The sequence below is a fragment of the Muntiacus reevesi genome, chromosome 8 (genome assembly GCF_963930625.1).
Source record: "Muntiacus reevesi chromosome 8, mMunRee1.1, whole genome shotgun sequence".
NCBI lineage: Eukaryota > Metazoa > Chordata > Mammalia > Artiodactyla > Cervidae > Muntiacus > Muntiacus reevesi.
In genome coordinates this window covers 52,559,657-52,576,673 of record NC_089256.1, presented here as the reverse complement: position 1 = coordinate 52,576,673, position 17,017 = coordinate 52,559,657, and the positions used below count along the sequence as shown (strand labels likewise).

At 40.1% G+C, this 17,017-nt stretch overlaps 1 protein-coding gene across 1 annotated transcript in view; it reads right to left on the bottom strand.

The window, feature by feature from the left end:
• The window catches only part of ATP13A5 (ATPase 13A5), a 115,083-nt gene that overhangs the window by 21,156 nt on the left and 76,910 nt on the right, over nt 1-17,017 (bottom strand). The window contains exons 20-25 of the mRNA XM_065942117.1: nt 15,327-15,452; nt 14,139-14,218; nt 11,758-11,800; nt 9,771-9,880; nt 6,586-6,682; nt 4,522-4,594 (exon numbers count right to left, since the gene is read on the bottom strand). Of these exons, the coding sequence (XP_065798189.1) occupies nt 4,522-4,594; nt 6,586-6,682; nt 9,771-9,880; nt 11,758-11,800; nt 14,139-14,218; nt 15,327-15,452 (529 nt within the window). The remainder of the gene's footprint in view (nt 1-4,521; nt 4,595-6,585; nt 6,683-9,770; nt 9,881-11,757; nt 11,801-14,138; nt 14,219-15,326; nt 15,453-17,017) is intronic.

Below are 17,017 nucleotides of genomic sequence, written 5' to 3'. Positions count from 1 at the left end.
GACTTTTGAACTCTGTGGGAGAAGGTGAGGGTGGGATGTTTTGAAAGAACAGCATGTATATTATCTATGGTGAAACGGACCACCAGCCCAGGTGGGATACATGAGTCAGGTGCTCGGGCCTGGTGCACTGGGAGGACCCTGAGGAGTCGGGTGGGAAGGGAGGTGGGAGGGGGGATCGGGATGGGGAATACGTGTAACTATATGGCTGATTCATGTCAATGTATGACAAAACCCACTGAAATGTTGTGAAGTGATTGGCCTCCAACTAATAAAATAATATTTAAAAATAAAATAAAATAAAATAAAGTCAAGAGAGATGTCTACCATATTGCTATCGTACCTACTAACAGGGATTCATACTGGTCCTTCAACAGCAAACAGGTCATCCTCCCTCCCCCAGTTACCTATGTACAGACTATATAAGAGAAAACCATAGAGATGATGAAGAGATTCCTTAATAGAATTGTTAGGAGCAGTAAGAACTGTGGTTTTAGTCTCAGCATCACAACACAAATGAGAGCAAATCATAAGAACCACTGTTGGTTTAGTTCTTTGGCCCATTTTTTGATTGGGTCATTTATTTTTCTGGAATTGAGTTGCAGGAGTTGCTTGTATATTTTTGAGATTAATCCTTTGTCTGTTTAGAAATACAGATGGCTAACAAACACAGGGAAAGATGCTCAACATCACTCATTATCAGAGAAATGCAAATCGAAACCACAATGAGGTAGCATTAAATGCCAGTCAGGATGGCTGCTATCCAAAAGTCTACAAGCAACAAATGCTAGAGACGGTGTGGAGAAAAGGGAACCCTCTTACACTGTTGGTGGGAATGCAAACTAGTACAACCACTATGGAAAACAGTGTGCAGATTTCCTAAAAAACTGGAAATAGAACTGCCATATGACCCAGCAATACCACTTCTGGGCATACACACCGAGGAAACCAGATCTGAAAGAGACACACACCCTAGTGTTCATCACAGCACTGTTTATAATAGCCAGGACATGGAAGCAACCTAGATGCCCATCAGCAGACGGATGGATAAGGAAGCTGTGGTACATATACACCATGGAATATTACTCAGCCATTAAAAAGAATTCACTTGAATCAGTTCTAATGAGATGGATGAAACTGAAACCCATTATACAGAGTGAAGTAAGCCAGAAAGATAAAGACCAATACAGTATACTAACGCATATATATGGAATTTAGAAAGATGGTAGCGATAACCCTATATGCAAAACAGAAAGAGAGATACAGATATACAGGACAGACTTTTGGACTCTGTGGGAGAAGTTGAGGGTGGGATGTTTCGAGAGAACAGCATCGAAACATATATATTATCAATGGTGAAACAGATCGCCAGCCCAGGTTGGATGCATGAGACAAGTGCTCAGGGCTGGTGCACTGGGAGGACCCAGAGGGATGGGATGGGGAGGAAGGCGGGAGGGGGGATCAGGATGGGGAACACATGTAACTCCATGACTGATTCATGTCAATGTATGGCAAAAACCACTACAATATTGTAAAGTAATTAGCCTCCAACTAATAAAAATAAATGGAAAAATAAATAAATAAATAAAATTCTACTGGAAAAAAAAAAAAAAAAGAACCACTGTCAGAAAGTCCTGAAGTGGTGAGGGTGGAGATTAAGGCTCGTTGCCCTGCTTGTAATATCAAAGGGAAGAGAGAGGGGGCAGCAGTGAGAATGTGTGCCACATCTGTCTAGTAGGTCAAGCAGAAGCTCTATAAATTAGCCAGGCTAGAGCAGTCTCAGAAGGAATTTGTCCAATGGGGCAGTCAGTTGAGGTTAGAGAGACCAGCAGAAGAAAAAGGCTATGTGATATGCACCACCAGAAGGCAGTTAATGAAAGGAATTCTGAGGGGTCAGAGGAGAGAGCACCACCTATGTAAGGGAGTGGTCTGGTTCAGACAGTTCACAGGGAATCTCTAAAGAACTCAGGAACTCACTAGCGAGCCCCATACAAAGGGCCTGAGTTTAGATGCCTACCTTGTTAGAATACACTCGACAGGTGATAAGTACAATTCCCCCATTTAAGTAGAAAGTCCTGGCCTCCTGCTACTTGCATTCACCGAAGCAGGGTTGAAAGCAGCTGACATAAGGAAAACAGAGTCCAAGGCCTTCTCTAACACCACCTACTCCAAGTCATGGGTCAGGCTTCAGCTGGGGAAGAAAACTTTGAATTGGATGAGAATATGAAATGTTAATTTATAATATCTGGACTTTTCACATCTAAAGATGAGATCATTTCAATACCTGGAAATGATCTGCCTATAGTACGACTGAACTCAGGGATGGGAAAGTGATAGTGTTCAAAGGCAGAAAGTAAAAAAAGACAAAAAAAAAAAAAAAGAAGGTATGTTCACCCTGTGTTTCTCACCTTCATCAGTCTAGCTGATTTAGTAAGCCAGCTACACATTTGTTGCATACTAATTGAATGAAGTGCTCTCATTTGGAAAGAACACTGTGCTTCTGATCTATCACCTTTTTACTCCCACAAGTAACAGTGGTTCTGCTCTTAGTCATCCCAACTCTCCCACTCAGCCTGCTCTGAGAGGAGATGCTGTTTCACAGGGTGAGCAACTGGTATCAGAGTCCATAGGCTCTTGCCATGGGAAACAGTAAAGTATACTCATCACTTTGAGGGTCAAATTCATGATCAAAATGAAAATTAAGTGTGCAAAAGCGCAAAACAACTTGCTTGAGGTCATTTGGCAATTCTGAGGCAAAGCTACCACCCGTATTTTTGAATTTCTAATCCAACAGTCTACTTGTACACAGTCTTAAGTTTTTTCAAGTGCTCAACAAGTTAGTCAATCATCTCAAAAAAAACAATGAGGCATGGGGGTAGTGCAATATCATTCATCTTGTAATGAGTGCTTATAGGGTGCTATGCACTGTTATACACTACGTGCACTGTGCTATCTAACCCTCACAACCCTGTAAGGACCTTTCACATGAGTCAATTTTGTGTGTGTGTGCGTGCTCAGTCACTCAGTTGTGTCCCATGCTTTGTGCCCCATGGACTGTAGCCTGCTAGGGTCCTCTGTCCAAGGAATTTGACTGGAGTTGGTTGCATTCCCTTTTGGGGATCTTCCAGACCCAGGGACTGAACCCACATCTCCTGTGTTGCCTGCAATAGCAGGCAGATTCTCACTGAGTCACCTGGGAAGCCCCAATAAATCAATTATTTATTTAGTAAGTAACTTGCCAAAGGTCACAGAGACAGGAAATGATGGAGGATGGCCATACCCTTCGCTTTCATGCTTCTGCCTGCTAGCCTAGCTCTTGAAACCAGACTCTTTTCTTTTTTATATCATTGTCCATGTTCACAAGAAAATCATGCAAATTGCTTAAAACATAGCCAACATTGTAGAAGCAAATTTACCCATCCATTTATCTGATTGAAAATTATCCAGTCATATGAATATTAATAACACTTAGAGAGTATTTTAATGGATTATGAATAGGTATTTCATTCCTAAGAATCAAAATTGATATTACTTAAATCTCTGACACTGGTAAATTTTGTCACTGTGATGATGTAATAAATGACTTCAATATCAGTTTCATGTTTTATGATGCTACATGAAATTCTCAAGGTTATTAATATCCTGCATGCTGTATGTTTTATCTGTTATTTTTCATAACACTTCTACTGTTGAACAAGGAAAAAGAGATGAGTGTGTCATTCTTTTTCTTTGCTCTCTGTAGTCACCTTTCTTATTAAGAGTTAGTATCAAGCTTTGAGTTCCATGATAGGAAATACTTTATCAGTGTCATCTCAAAGGAAGGAAATGAGCAATAGTTGCTGTGAGCCACACCTTGCTTTTGAGAGAATTCCACTAGAATAAAAAGCTAGCATTCGTTCTCAAACATCAAAGGCCTTAGCAAAAATCTGGTTTCATGTCAATGACAAGTATAGCTGAATAATGGAAAATGACCTTTGGGTTTTAAAGATTTCCCTTCCTGGATTTCTTGTACATTTTTCTTTTATAAGACACAAACCTACAAAGAACTCAGAATACATTGACAATTTTATAAAATTAAGACCTATTTTCTATCAGGATATACTAATGTCAAGTCTGAGGACTTCAAGCCTCATCTTACTACCAACACCACTTTCAAAAAGTTCATAGGTAATGAGGTCTGGCGGGCTTCCCAGGTGGCGCTACCGGTAAAGAATTTGTCTGCCAATGCAGGAGACACAAGAGACTCGGGGTTCAATCCCTGGGTTGGGAAGATCCCCTGGAGGAGGGCATGGCAACCCACTCCAGTATTCCTCCCTGGAGAATCCCATGAACAGCAGACCCTGGTGGGCTTCAGTCCATGAGTTTGCAAAGAATCAGACACGACTGAAGTGACTGAGCACACACACACACACAGTGAGATCTGGGAGTTAAAGTGTCATTCTCAGAAGCTCTTATTTGTATGAGTATTTCTAGAATTTTATGGATAAATACAAACAATATGGTTTACTTTGCTAAAGATCTTACTTGTTAAACAGACCATCAACGTAATGGCAACATCTTGCATGAGATACTGGTAATTCCCAAACAGTTGTAGTTGCTGAAAATGAAGAAAAGTAAAGATAAGTGAGGATTCTGACATGAAAACATCTTCACCATCCCCAACACTCTTCTTGAAATCAGTCAGGAAGCAAGTGTTATTTTCCTCCCCGTTTTAGGAAGAAAGTGATTTACCTAAGCTCTTTAGCATCTCATTGGATAGAATAAAACCAAATCACTCTTTTTCCAGTGTTTAACTTAATTCCATATTATTAATTGTAATGAGAATCAGTCAGTTGAGAAACACTCTCTTATTGGTCACAGTGATTTTGGCAGCTGCAGATTCAGCCTGGGTAACTGAATTCTCGACAGAAGATATTAAAGCCTGAAAATTTTGCTAGGAACTTTACACTTAAAATTTGAAATCAAGGCTTCAAATCATTGAACAGGGTTTTCTCTCTGTCTTTATCCATGGATTGAGTTCACAAGATTCTCTTGAAACCCATTTACTTTCACAAACTGAACAAGTTCCCTACCCCAAATAAGCCCATTGCAGACTTCATTTTGGTACACCTGCCTCTAAGGTTTGTGTAGACATAGAACTTCCTTTCAGTTTACACTGAAAGTATTTAAATAAACAAGTCAGCTAAGTACTCTGCAAGAACTTGCCTTGCAACACCTTTTGCAGACAGGTCAGTTTTTCTTCATAGCTGTTGACTGAGCACTAAGTCATAATCTGGCTCTATGCATATTACCAGATCACACTGATGTCAATGAAAATATTTCTGTCCCCTTAGAAAGTGAACTCAAGGCCAAGATGTTTCCAGGCAAAGGTTCTTGGAGAACACTCTTAACTTAGATCTAGACCATCAGAGTGAATGACTCGGGGTCTGATTTCAATCAACTCTATCCATGGAGACTTTGAAACTGAAATTCTGATTTCTTAACTTTCAGAGAATGCAAATGGTTTCTGAGTTCTTCTCATCCTGCAAGTCTTTCTCTGTCTTTTTTACATTTCCTTCTCATATTCTTTTCAGTGGTAACATTATACATGCAGGGTGAGATGGAATAGGGAGAACTTTTCAAAGGCAGCTTTACTTTTTATTTTGGGAGTTTTCAGAGAATTATGGAGGGCTTTAGAAATCAGTCAGCCTGACTTCCCGGAGGTGGATAAAAGCTCAGCCAAGGGCAAGAACGAATTTGTTCTTAGGGACAGAAGTATAACTTGAATCCAGGTTTCCTGGCTTCCAACCAATTTCTTGTTTCTATCCACCTGGTAGACCCTTAGCCTCTATGTGCTTCTCACAATCAGTAGCCCACCCGAGGCTGGGGTCCTGTGTTCCTCTCTTTCATCACTATGTCTCAGGAAAGCAGTAAATTAATTCCCCTTGCCCCCAGTATTCCCTGAGCCTGATGGATTACTTTACTGTAGACCAAGATATCACTGACCTGATGCAGATTACTTTCAACCTATACATATTTCTTCCATATAGCTAGCTAATTTTTAGATGATTATTTTTATCATTTCATTTCAAAAGTCTTTTCCAAACATTTTTTACAAAACTGCTTATCTTTTACTAATGATATGTAGAGGTTCTGGGCAGGTTCAGAACTAAAGCTCTGGTATGGGAATCTTTCCAGTTTTTAGGCCTTCAAAGTCAAATTCAACAACTTCTCTCTCTTTTTAATCTCTTGTTAGTCTGCCAAAAATTTTCCACAGTTGGGGACTGATGCATTCCTGCTGAGTTATATTTAGGCTGCTCTGAAGCTCTTTCCATACTCTTAAGTGAAGAAGTAGAGGCTTGAGGAGGTCAAGTGTCTCAGGTTATTTAGAGAAAAACCACACTCTCAGAAACTGAACCACATCTACTCATTTCTAGCTCTGTGTCTCATGCATAGTTATACCAAGTCCCCAAGTTTGCAGACATCTGTTTTGAAAAAAGTCATTTATTTATAAAACATTAAATCCTGTGTAGGAGCTGCACCCCCACCCAAAATAAACAGGAGATGTAAATGCAATTAGAATTGGGAAGAAATTATTTTGGTTCATACCCAATAGAGCAGTGATGTGCCAATAAACTGGATTATGCCGTACATGGTCAAGTATTTAAATACCCCGAAGGATGAAACAAGAGCAGCTCGGCCTTCTCTGTTTAAGAAAAAATAAAAATAATTCGTTTTGTATGATACATATCTTCCAGTCTCTTATATTTTCAAAGGGGTTCATTGTAATGGCCTGTTTATATTTACTTGGACTTCTCTGGTGGCTCAGATGGTAAAGCGTCTGCCCACAATGCAGGAGACCTGGGTTCAATCCCTGGGTCAGGAAGATCTCCTGGAGAAGGAAATGGCAACCCACTCCAGTATTCTTGCTTGGAAAATCCCATGGACAGAGGAACCTGGTAGGCTACAGTCCATGGGGTCGCAAAGAGTCGGACACGACTGAGTGACTTCACTTTCTTTCTTTGGTATATACATTCACTTCATCACTGATTCATCCTCTCAATGATTCATTTAACTATTCATTCACTCATTCTTTCCTTAAACCATCATCTCACCCATTGACTTTTAAGCTCGATTTTACTTAAGGCTTGTAAGATACCAGTGTTATGCTCAGAGTCACAGAAGATATAAACTAATCAGGCACAATCCTTATTTTCAACAAGCTTTCAATGAATGAAGAAGATTATAAACACAATACACCGTGACAAGTACTGACTGGCTTGTGCTTCATTTCATCCTGGCAACACTTGCTCCTTGGGTATGTTTTAGAGTCCCTTAGAGTCATGATGCTAAGGACTGGGTGCTCTCACATTATAGGAAGAAAGTAGATGTGACGCCAGTATTTGAGATGAAATGGGCTTTGTTGGCTTCAGTACACCAGGAAGAACCCAGGGTAATAATGGGAGCTGGTATGGGAACACAAAGAGATAAAGACAATTGTAGAAATCACAGCATCAAATGTAAATAGTCCCTAGTCAATAATATTGTAATGATTTTTTAATGTGTCAGATGGTTACCAGACTTATCATGGTGATCAGTTTATAATATACATATATGTTGAATCACTATGTTGTACATTTGAAATTAATATAATGTATGTCAACTATACTTCAACAAAAAGGGAAAAGGTAAATATTCTTTAAAAAATTCTGTTTGAACTATTATTCTTCTAATTGGGTCTGGTTAGTAATGGATTATGTCAGACCAAGGTAGCACATGTCGGGGGAGGGAGGAACTTGGCCAACAAGTACTCCTGCAGCCTCCTCTTGTCAAGACAGAAGCGAATCCATGTGGGAGGCAGCCCATATACTCTTGATTTCCAGTTCCCAGTGACATGGACACCTGTGCTGCTCAAAGATTTTCTACAGACCAGGGACATGAGGAGGAAAACCCAGAGAGCCAAACAATCATGCAGGGTCTTGGGCAAGATGAGAAGGTTCTGGTCGGAGATAGGCCAGGATACCTCAGGTCAATGTTTTCCACCAGACTGTGAGGCACTCCCTTTCTATTTTCAGCACAGAAGAGAGAGAGAAAACCAGTTGAGAAGGGGGAAACATGTGAAACCTAGATTGTTTTCTGACATAAACTTTGTGATTTCATCCTTTTTTCTGCAGCTATGTGCCTTTCCTAGAGAATGAACACCCAGATCAAAAAAAAAAAAAGTACAAAAATCCTAAGTGGTAAAGCATAAAGAATGTTTGCAAGGCCTCCACAATGACTGCTATTCAAAATGGATGTGAATTTTAAGTGGTTCATTCATTTACTTAATGCATTCCACAAACATTCATCGAAGGCTCTGATGTATCATGGGAGGCACAATGACATAGAAATTAATAAGGCATAGTCCTTGCCCTAAAGGACTTGAACTATAACAAGCCAATCATGTTTCAAAGAATAGTAATGGAAACCTGTAGACCCATGTACCTAAAACTGTACATTATCACTTCTCTAAAGTATATTTTCTCAGGACTAGGTAAGCATCAAGAATAGCAAGGGTAAATTCAGCATGACAGAGCTGAACTCTGTCAAATTTTTATGAATTTGTGAAGTATATAAAAGTATAAAAGAGAGTTTCTATCATGAAGACTTACTAAGCCATCTGCCACTAGAGAAAATTTGCATCCTGACTTGTATTTTAAAACAACATATTGCAATCATAAATGCATCACACAACTTGCATGAGAAAGAGCATCTGAAGTTCAAGTGCTACTGCCTTTTGGATGAATCAAATATGCACTTGGTGCAACCATCCAGGAGTTTGAATCCCCTATATGAGACCTCCACAATTGGTGTTCCAGCTTCACCTCCACAGCTCCCATGTGAGAAATCTTCCAGCTCAGGTTAGCAATCAGGCCCCTGCACTCTCCAATGAAAGCCCCATTTCTAAACATGGCTCTCCATTTCCTTTATCTGGAATTCCCTCCCACCTCCTTAGTGTTTCCATACATCCCATCTATCCTTCAAATTGCAACCTACCTCTGAAACCGTCCCTCCTAGCTTGAGTTATCATTCTGAACTACTGGCAGGGTGACTGTATTGTTTGGACATTCATTTATGGAAAGCTAATTTACTGAGCACCTTTCATTCCTCAGGCAGAAGATTCTGTGTTATGTGACTATATCTACATATATCTTTCTATACCCCTTACTGGAGTGTGAGTCCTCCAGGGCAAAGTTCTGTCTCATTTTTAATACACCACATTTTCAAGAACAATATTTAAAGAGAGCCACATGAGTGAGGTGAGTGTCCTGGGCACTCCTGTTTTGTAGTCACCATGACACAAAGCAGGTTAAGACAATAGTGATAGTAAAGGTAGGTGCAGTCATTTTGGATATTCACTACTCTGTATTTTGAAGACATACTACTACTAGGAGAAGGCTATCTGGTAGCGGATTCCTCTTCTGCTGCTTCTCCATCCCCAACTCCTGAGAGAAAGGTTCCAATAAGCATCCAACATAAAAAAACTAAAGGAGAGGAAAAGTGAGATATACAGTTGGCTTTAAAATATCAACACTAGCATTCACAGCCATGTATTCTTTAAAACTCAGCAAAAGATGTTGATTTTATCAGCATCTCAGGCAGCACTCACAGCCCCCTCCCCTTAATTGGTTCTCAACAGCACTTCAGCCAAGTTTCTGCTGTGACATTTGTCACTTTCAATTAGAGTTGAATTCCACCTGGAGCCAAACAGTGAGTCGGGCAGTCAGAGGATAGAAGGGGAAGAGGTAGCTTACTTGATGAGATGAGGCACACACTCGATGTTGGTTGTTTTCGAGGTGAAAGGGGAGGCCACAGATGCCTCCTGCTCTGACAGCGAAATGCCCGCATGAGCCATTTTCAAAGCCTAGAATGATAAATCCATGTTATACCCATGACTCCTCAGGCCAGGCTCTAACTGTTCAAACACCTCAAGGCGATTTTTCACATTATAGAGTTGATAGTATTGTACCCTTCCACCGCTGGATCTCTGTTTAGGCTGCCCCTCCACCTGGATACATGAAGTTACCAATTAAAGAGGCACCAACAATGAGTCAGTGGTAGAAGAAGGGGGGTGTGTGTGTGTGTGTGTGTGTTGGTTGAAGGGATGTAGACAGGCTAAGAAAGTGGAAGGACTCATTTGAGAAGTCGATTAAAAAGATGACAGTGTTTGGGTGGACCTTTGTAAAGGCCTTTACCATCACAGTTTCATATTTAACAGGTCATCTTCATCAACTACAGGAAAAACTATCTAATGCCCACCTTCTCCCAGGCTGCCTGATCCAGCCAACCAGCTAACTGATGGGATGAAATTTGGGACATTGAGCACCTTTGCTGGAGGCAGGTACCAGGTTACACTCATCAGAGAATCATTCCAAGGTATATGATGTCTCACTGAAATAAGACTAAATCTTTTCTCATCAAGACTGAAAACTGCTTAGAGAGTGCCCCGAGCAGACAGCAGCCAATGAGCAGGCCGGTCAGCCCCTAATCCTACGAGAAGTGTATGAACATAAAATGAGATTTTGTATTTCTGTACTGCTATAGAACTTGCAAAGTTCCTGGTAACCATGGCCAGTATACACTAAGTTCATGTTCAATGAATATTAGAATATTTCCTTCTTCCTCATTTTTCCCTTAGCACTTTGTACCTCTACTATGTAATTTATGACCATACACTTTATATGTTAGGATTAGTTTTATGCATGATTTTTTTCCCCACCGGGTAATTAACTTTTCAGAGGCAGAGACTATGTCCTGTATAACATCTGATTTATTTGTTTTGTTTTAAATTCCACATAATTAGTGAGAATGTGTACTCACCCTAGATTTGAAGAGCAGACTGACAGCTAGCTCCTTCTCACAAAGTATGAGGCAGAAAAATTCATAATCGCTATCTAAGTATGAGCTTAGTTTATCACAGAACTTTGAAGAAAATATTTAAGAAAGAAATAAAACAAATACCCAGAGCTTAAGTATACAATAGGCTTTGGAAATACAAAACAATTCTCTTCATTACTTCTCCCACAAATTGGCTCCCAAAATATTTTCTGACATACATACATCTTCAAGGTAAGCTACTATTTCAACTGTATCTTTGAAACTCAGATTATAAAACATGCACTGCCTTCTGTTGTATCAGAAAAGTAATCTGCTGAGAATCTTGTAATTTCAGCTTGCTATTGTATGTAATAACCAAATCATTCAGTTTATGATTTTTCTGAGTGTGAAAATTTGGGAGTAAATCCAGATTGTATAAAGTAACCCTGGTGGAGAATTTGGCAGGAATAAATACGATTTACACATAATTCAAACCTTTATCATCAGTTTCAAATTTTTCCTTCAACTAAGTCTTTACCAGCTGTGTGACTTTAGGTAAAAAAAAAAAAAAGGAAAGAAAAAAAAAAAGAAGAAGAATTTACCTCCCTGAGGCTCATTTCCTTATTTATAACAGGAAAGATTTAAACCACCTAGTCTCGTAAAGTCCCTTTTGGGTCTGAAATATGGGAGCCTCTGTAGCCTTTCTTGGTCTTTATTATTCTAAAAGTTGCTAGAAAACAGCTGAAGTGACTCATCTCACTTTACTCTTCACCACATCCAACCCATACTCTGGTAGAAGTGAATATAAACATCAAAATGACTAAGTGATGTGGTTGTTGGCAGAAGTCAGACCCCAGGGGACATGGGGTCCTCCAGAGGGCTATCAATGCACCCCCTGCATTAGAAGAAGTCGTTTCTACTCACCCCACAGTCATTAGCTCCATCTCCACACATGCCTACATAATAACTGCGAGGGAAAGGATAAGAAACATTAATAGCTTAATGCCTCACTTGAGTAATTTCCATCACAACTAACATGCATGATGTGTGTGTGTGTGTAGGTGTCTCCTGAGCATGTGTAGAATCAAGCTGAAGGAAAATAACTTGGAGAGAAATATTCCCAGAGGAATAAAGCTCTGGTATATTGTTTCAATCAATCACATGGAAATGATGGCAGTACTGCCAAGGACATCCACAAAGATGATCACACACTTCAAAAGAAGTCCTGTTGGATTAGATCCACCAAGGCCAAGTTTGAACTGAGTACTGTCATAATCACAGTGTTTCTCACACCCTAATGCTCAGATCATAACCTAGTCCATCTGGGTTTTGGTTGCTCACTGCTGCTGAAAGTTTAGCATGTAGACACTAGGAGAAGAAACATTTTTGAAATGGTTTAACAGATAACAACTAGAGATGTATATACATATTCTAGATGCATCTTGGAGTGAAAATAAGATAAGATGCTTCCCATCTATACCAGTTTGATGGGCAGGCACAACTGCATAAAGAGAAGAGTAAATTTTAAAGCTGTTACTAAAGGAGCTTCTGATGCAAGACACACTCTGTGTTCTATTATAAGTAAATAATACATTGGAGGTATTGATTAATGGCAATATTACTAAAGGCTCAGTGATAACTTGCCAAAAACACATGAAATAACACAATATAGGAGAAAATGAAATTCTCAGAGAATTTCCTTATTATTAGTTGACATCAAAAATGGCCACCTTTATAGGTCAAATATGGCCAAATGTAAACAAGTTTGTATGTTCAATCTGCTCTTTGGTAAGTATATATGAAAATCACATGGTAAACATTTGTTTGAGCTAATGTACATGTCAAGACTATACATTTGCTGAAAATGGCTTTCTTTCTTCAGGCATAAAGTATATATTTAGTCTTTATATGACAGGAGGAATCTTACATCTTCTAGTGTTGTCTGAATAAAGAATACATTCTGAATGAAGAGCAAGATCTGGAAATTGAGAGGATAACTTATTCTGAGATAGCATATATCATCCTGAATTGATTTTTTTTAGGGGAATACAGCTTTCAAAAGTAAGCATTTAAGTTGGCAACGATTTCTCGAGTATTTGAGAAGGGCAAAATTACTTTCTTCAGTCAATATCATATAATGACCATGTAAGTAAAATAGTCATTTTAGACACTGGTTACTAACCCAGCCTCAAGGCATTATGGGAGTTAATAAGCAGGTTTGGAAACATCCCTAAGAATGCTTAGGCAACAAAAAATAATCGTCAAAAGCAGTCTCTTGAGTTTACCTACTACTTATCAGCAACTATCTAAGGTTTTACTACTCTTCATTCCTTACTTAACTTTCTAGAAATCTGAGTCCAGAAGCTATAACCTTCCTAGCAAGTAATAGGTAGGTCTGGTCTCAAGAAGAACCATTCCAATCTGATGTGACTTGGTCATCTGTATTTTTGAAGGAGATAAGAAAGAACTTTTCCTTTTTTTGTTTTTGCCTCTATACCTAAAAACAGTAAAAATATCATTTCTTCTCTTTCCTGGAAGATCTGAAATTATTTATGTATCTTCTAATGGACCAACCTCAAATAATTCCAGGTGATAACTCACATGCTTCCTCAATTTTTTACCCCATTCTGAGCTGTACAGAATGCTGTCATTTCTAGTCTCCATATCCAAGCAGGGAGATCTTCCTTTATGATAAGCCCTACCAGCCACAGAAGGAATGTTCCTTGGGGCAGACAACTTCTAAAATGGCCCACCTTCTGGAATTCATGAGGTTATCTAATGCCTTCCTTTGAGTGTGGACTGACCGAGTGATTTGCTTCTAATGAAAGGAGTAAAGTGACAGGGTAGGATGTCATTTCTAAGATGAAGATATAAAAAATAGTCATCTCTCTCTCTCTCTGACTTCTCTTGCTTGCTAACTCTCACTGAAGCTGATACTCTGAGCATCCCTATGAAATCACCTCATGGCAATGAAACAAGCCTGGCTTGTGCCCAACAATGAGTGAAAAATTGAGACTCAGCCCAAATGCCCACAAGGAACTGAATCTTGCCAACGACACCTGGGGTGAGGCTGGTGGCAGATCCTTCCCCACCAAGTGCTGAGATGACTGCAGGACTGGTCGACACCTGATGACACCTTGAGAGGGACCTAAAGCTAGAAGACTGAGCTAAGCACACCTGAATTCCTGACCCACAGTAATGTGAAAAAAATAAATAGTGCTATTCTAAGCCACTGTGTTTTGGGGATAATTTGTTACCCAGCAATTGATAACAAATACACCCTCCTTTCATGCACTAAAACCTACTTTAATTTCTGAAATTCTTCAACAAGGCTAGATTTCTGCCCAGGGGACATTCTTGCAAAAATCGTTCCATTCACCAGAATCTAAAGAGAAAAAATAACAATTGCAATAAGATTAGAACAAAGAACACGTTTAAAATAAAAGAAGGGTCTTGAAAAATGACTCCTGGCCACCATTTTAATATAGCATTGGGTGGTATAACATCAGACCAAATATCAGGAAAGGGCAAAAGGGGATTTAACAGTTTAATATTTAACTTTCACTTTTGGTTCTCCATCACAAGACTATTGCTTTGTTCCAGATCATTTTTCCAAGATGGGATAAGCTCTACTGAATAATAGTAACTGAAAAGCAGAGGAGTATATAAGATTAAAATGCTTAGGCAACTACGGTTCTTTTCAATAAGCACCATCTCCACAATTGCAGAGGAAGGAGCAATATGTTGGAAGTTGAGAATCAGGTTCTATTACAGCTCTGTCCCAGATTGTGAAGACCTTAGGCAAATGACCATGTCTCTGAGTCTCAGCTTTCCCATCTCTTCAATGAGGAGTGTACTAACAGCTTTCTAGACACCGTGGGGGTCTAGATTCTACGGTCCTTGACTGGAAAGGTGACAGGACTTTCAAGGCAGTGCCAACAGATGGTTGCTGCCACTCCGCTTGTTTCGTTCCCACCAATGGCATCATTCTGCGTGGCACTATTTTAAAATAGACACACAGCGACAAGATAACAAATGATTTTGAAAATAAACCATAAAGCCTTTGTTTCCTCCTGCTGTAATTTAAGAATCCAGACAGGAATGGGAATAGAGCTCAGCCTGACATGAGTTAGTGGCTTTCAGAGAAAAGCAAATTCCAAAACAGGCAGCATGTTAGAAACTACCTGTAGGGCCCCTCTGCTGGGGAGGCAGGGAGGAGGGAAAGTGGGATTGGACTAGCCACGGGGGGGCGGGGCGAGGGGCAGCACTAGCCTCGGGCTCTGAATAGGAGGCCTTGGGCACGTGGATGTGTGATGAGTGATATAAGAGCAGTGATGAAGGGAAACCTTTTAGAGAAACAGTGCCCCCTGTGAGGGTGTTTATTTCCTAATTCTGAGATAACCTTGCTAGTCATCGCCTTCGCTGTTCTCTTACCCTTTTTTATCTCACTAATTTGAGGAGCAGAAGAAACATGCCATTTCTCCAGTACTTACTTTTGGAAGCAAGCTGCTGAAATGTTGCAGTATCACTTGGTATGATTTCCCACTCATTGCAAAGTGGTAACAGCTCCCTTTTTCTTCAACAGGCACTGAACTGTTTCCAATGTTGATGTAGGTTTCCTAAAATAAAAAGGGCATTATTTCTACCCTGGCTCTTAAGGATGTCACTGTTTTCCTACATTTGATGGAAGGAAGTGTATTCATGTTATGCAACAGTGTGAGGACCAGCAAATATATAATGTAGAATTTGCCCACAGAACTTAGACTCACATGAAGAAGACACTCAAAATGTTCCCCCCAAATTAAATGAACAGAGATTCCTTTGGCAACATGAGGCTCTGGATCCTAGTCTGGGAGACAACATGTGTGATGTCAGGTTACTGAGGAAATCATTCCAAGGTTCCAGTGAGTGACTCCAGGGAAGAAGAGGAAACATTCTTCCCTTCTCTTCCTTCTCCTCATGCAACCTTTTGTTTCCTAAGATCTCTTACCATTCAATCAGAAATCATGCCCGGATTTCTTCCCTGTAAAATAGGTAGATCCCTTCTTCAGAGCCTAACCTGACCTCTGCCCAACACTTCCCTCAAGGTGCCCAGAGCCCCTTCCACCTTGTGTCCCTGCACCTTATTATTATTATTTTCGATGCACTATGCATGGCAGTTGGAATCTTAGTTCCCAACCAGGGATTGAACCCATGTCCCCTGCATTGGGAGCACAGAGTCTTAACCATTGGGCTGCCAGGGAAGTGTCTGGACTCTTTATTAAAAATTAGTGAAAATCTGTATCCTGTAATAAATTATAATGGAAAAATATGAAAAAAGAATATATATGTATAACTGAATCAAAACTAACAAACTGTAAATCAACTATACCTCATTAAAATGCCTTTTTAAAAATACAGCATCCTTATTTAAAAATCTGTATGTGTACATGCAAACTAATTTTTATTGAATAACGTTAGGCACTTTGAAAAATTAGTGAGGATCTGAGTTTTGTCACACAGTGCAGTTGAGGCAATATATGTAGTTGCTGAGGCAAGTGAGTTTAGAAGGAAATCAGCACCAGAAATCCACTGAAAGAAGAGAGGAAGCTGTCATCTTTCACAACCCGCACAATGGATTTGAGCCAAGTTAACACACCTCTTCACAAGGTAGGGGCAGGGCCACTCCATACAGCTGTGTAGCTTGTATGCTGCACAAAGAAATACTCGGAACTGAACAATCTGAAGGGCTGGTCAGCCTGAAGGAAGGGAGCTTTTTGTAATTTATCACCCTGAGGACCATCTCTTTGAATTCACACAAAGGCAGAGGCACTCCATTTAGGAATGAAACGTCAGGCTGCAGCCCATTCTCTGTACAAGAAAGCGCCATCCTGGGGGAAGTGCACAGGAAACTTGCTACCGAGAGAAGCCCGACATCTCTTCACGTCAGGTCACAGGTCCAGTGCAATCCAAATGACCATGAATTAGGGGAGCGGGGTTCAAACAGACCGAACTTGACTCCCTGCTCTGTAGCTCACGAGTGTGAGTCTTGGCAAGCTTAGCTCTCTAGGCCTCAGTTGTCTCATTTGTAAAATGAATACTTTGCTCAACTGTGTAGGGTAACTGAGGGTCGGAGGGGAACTTTGGATGTAAATCAGTGAGTCTCAGCCACATCTGTACACTGGAATCAATAGGCAAAGGACTC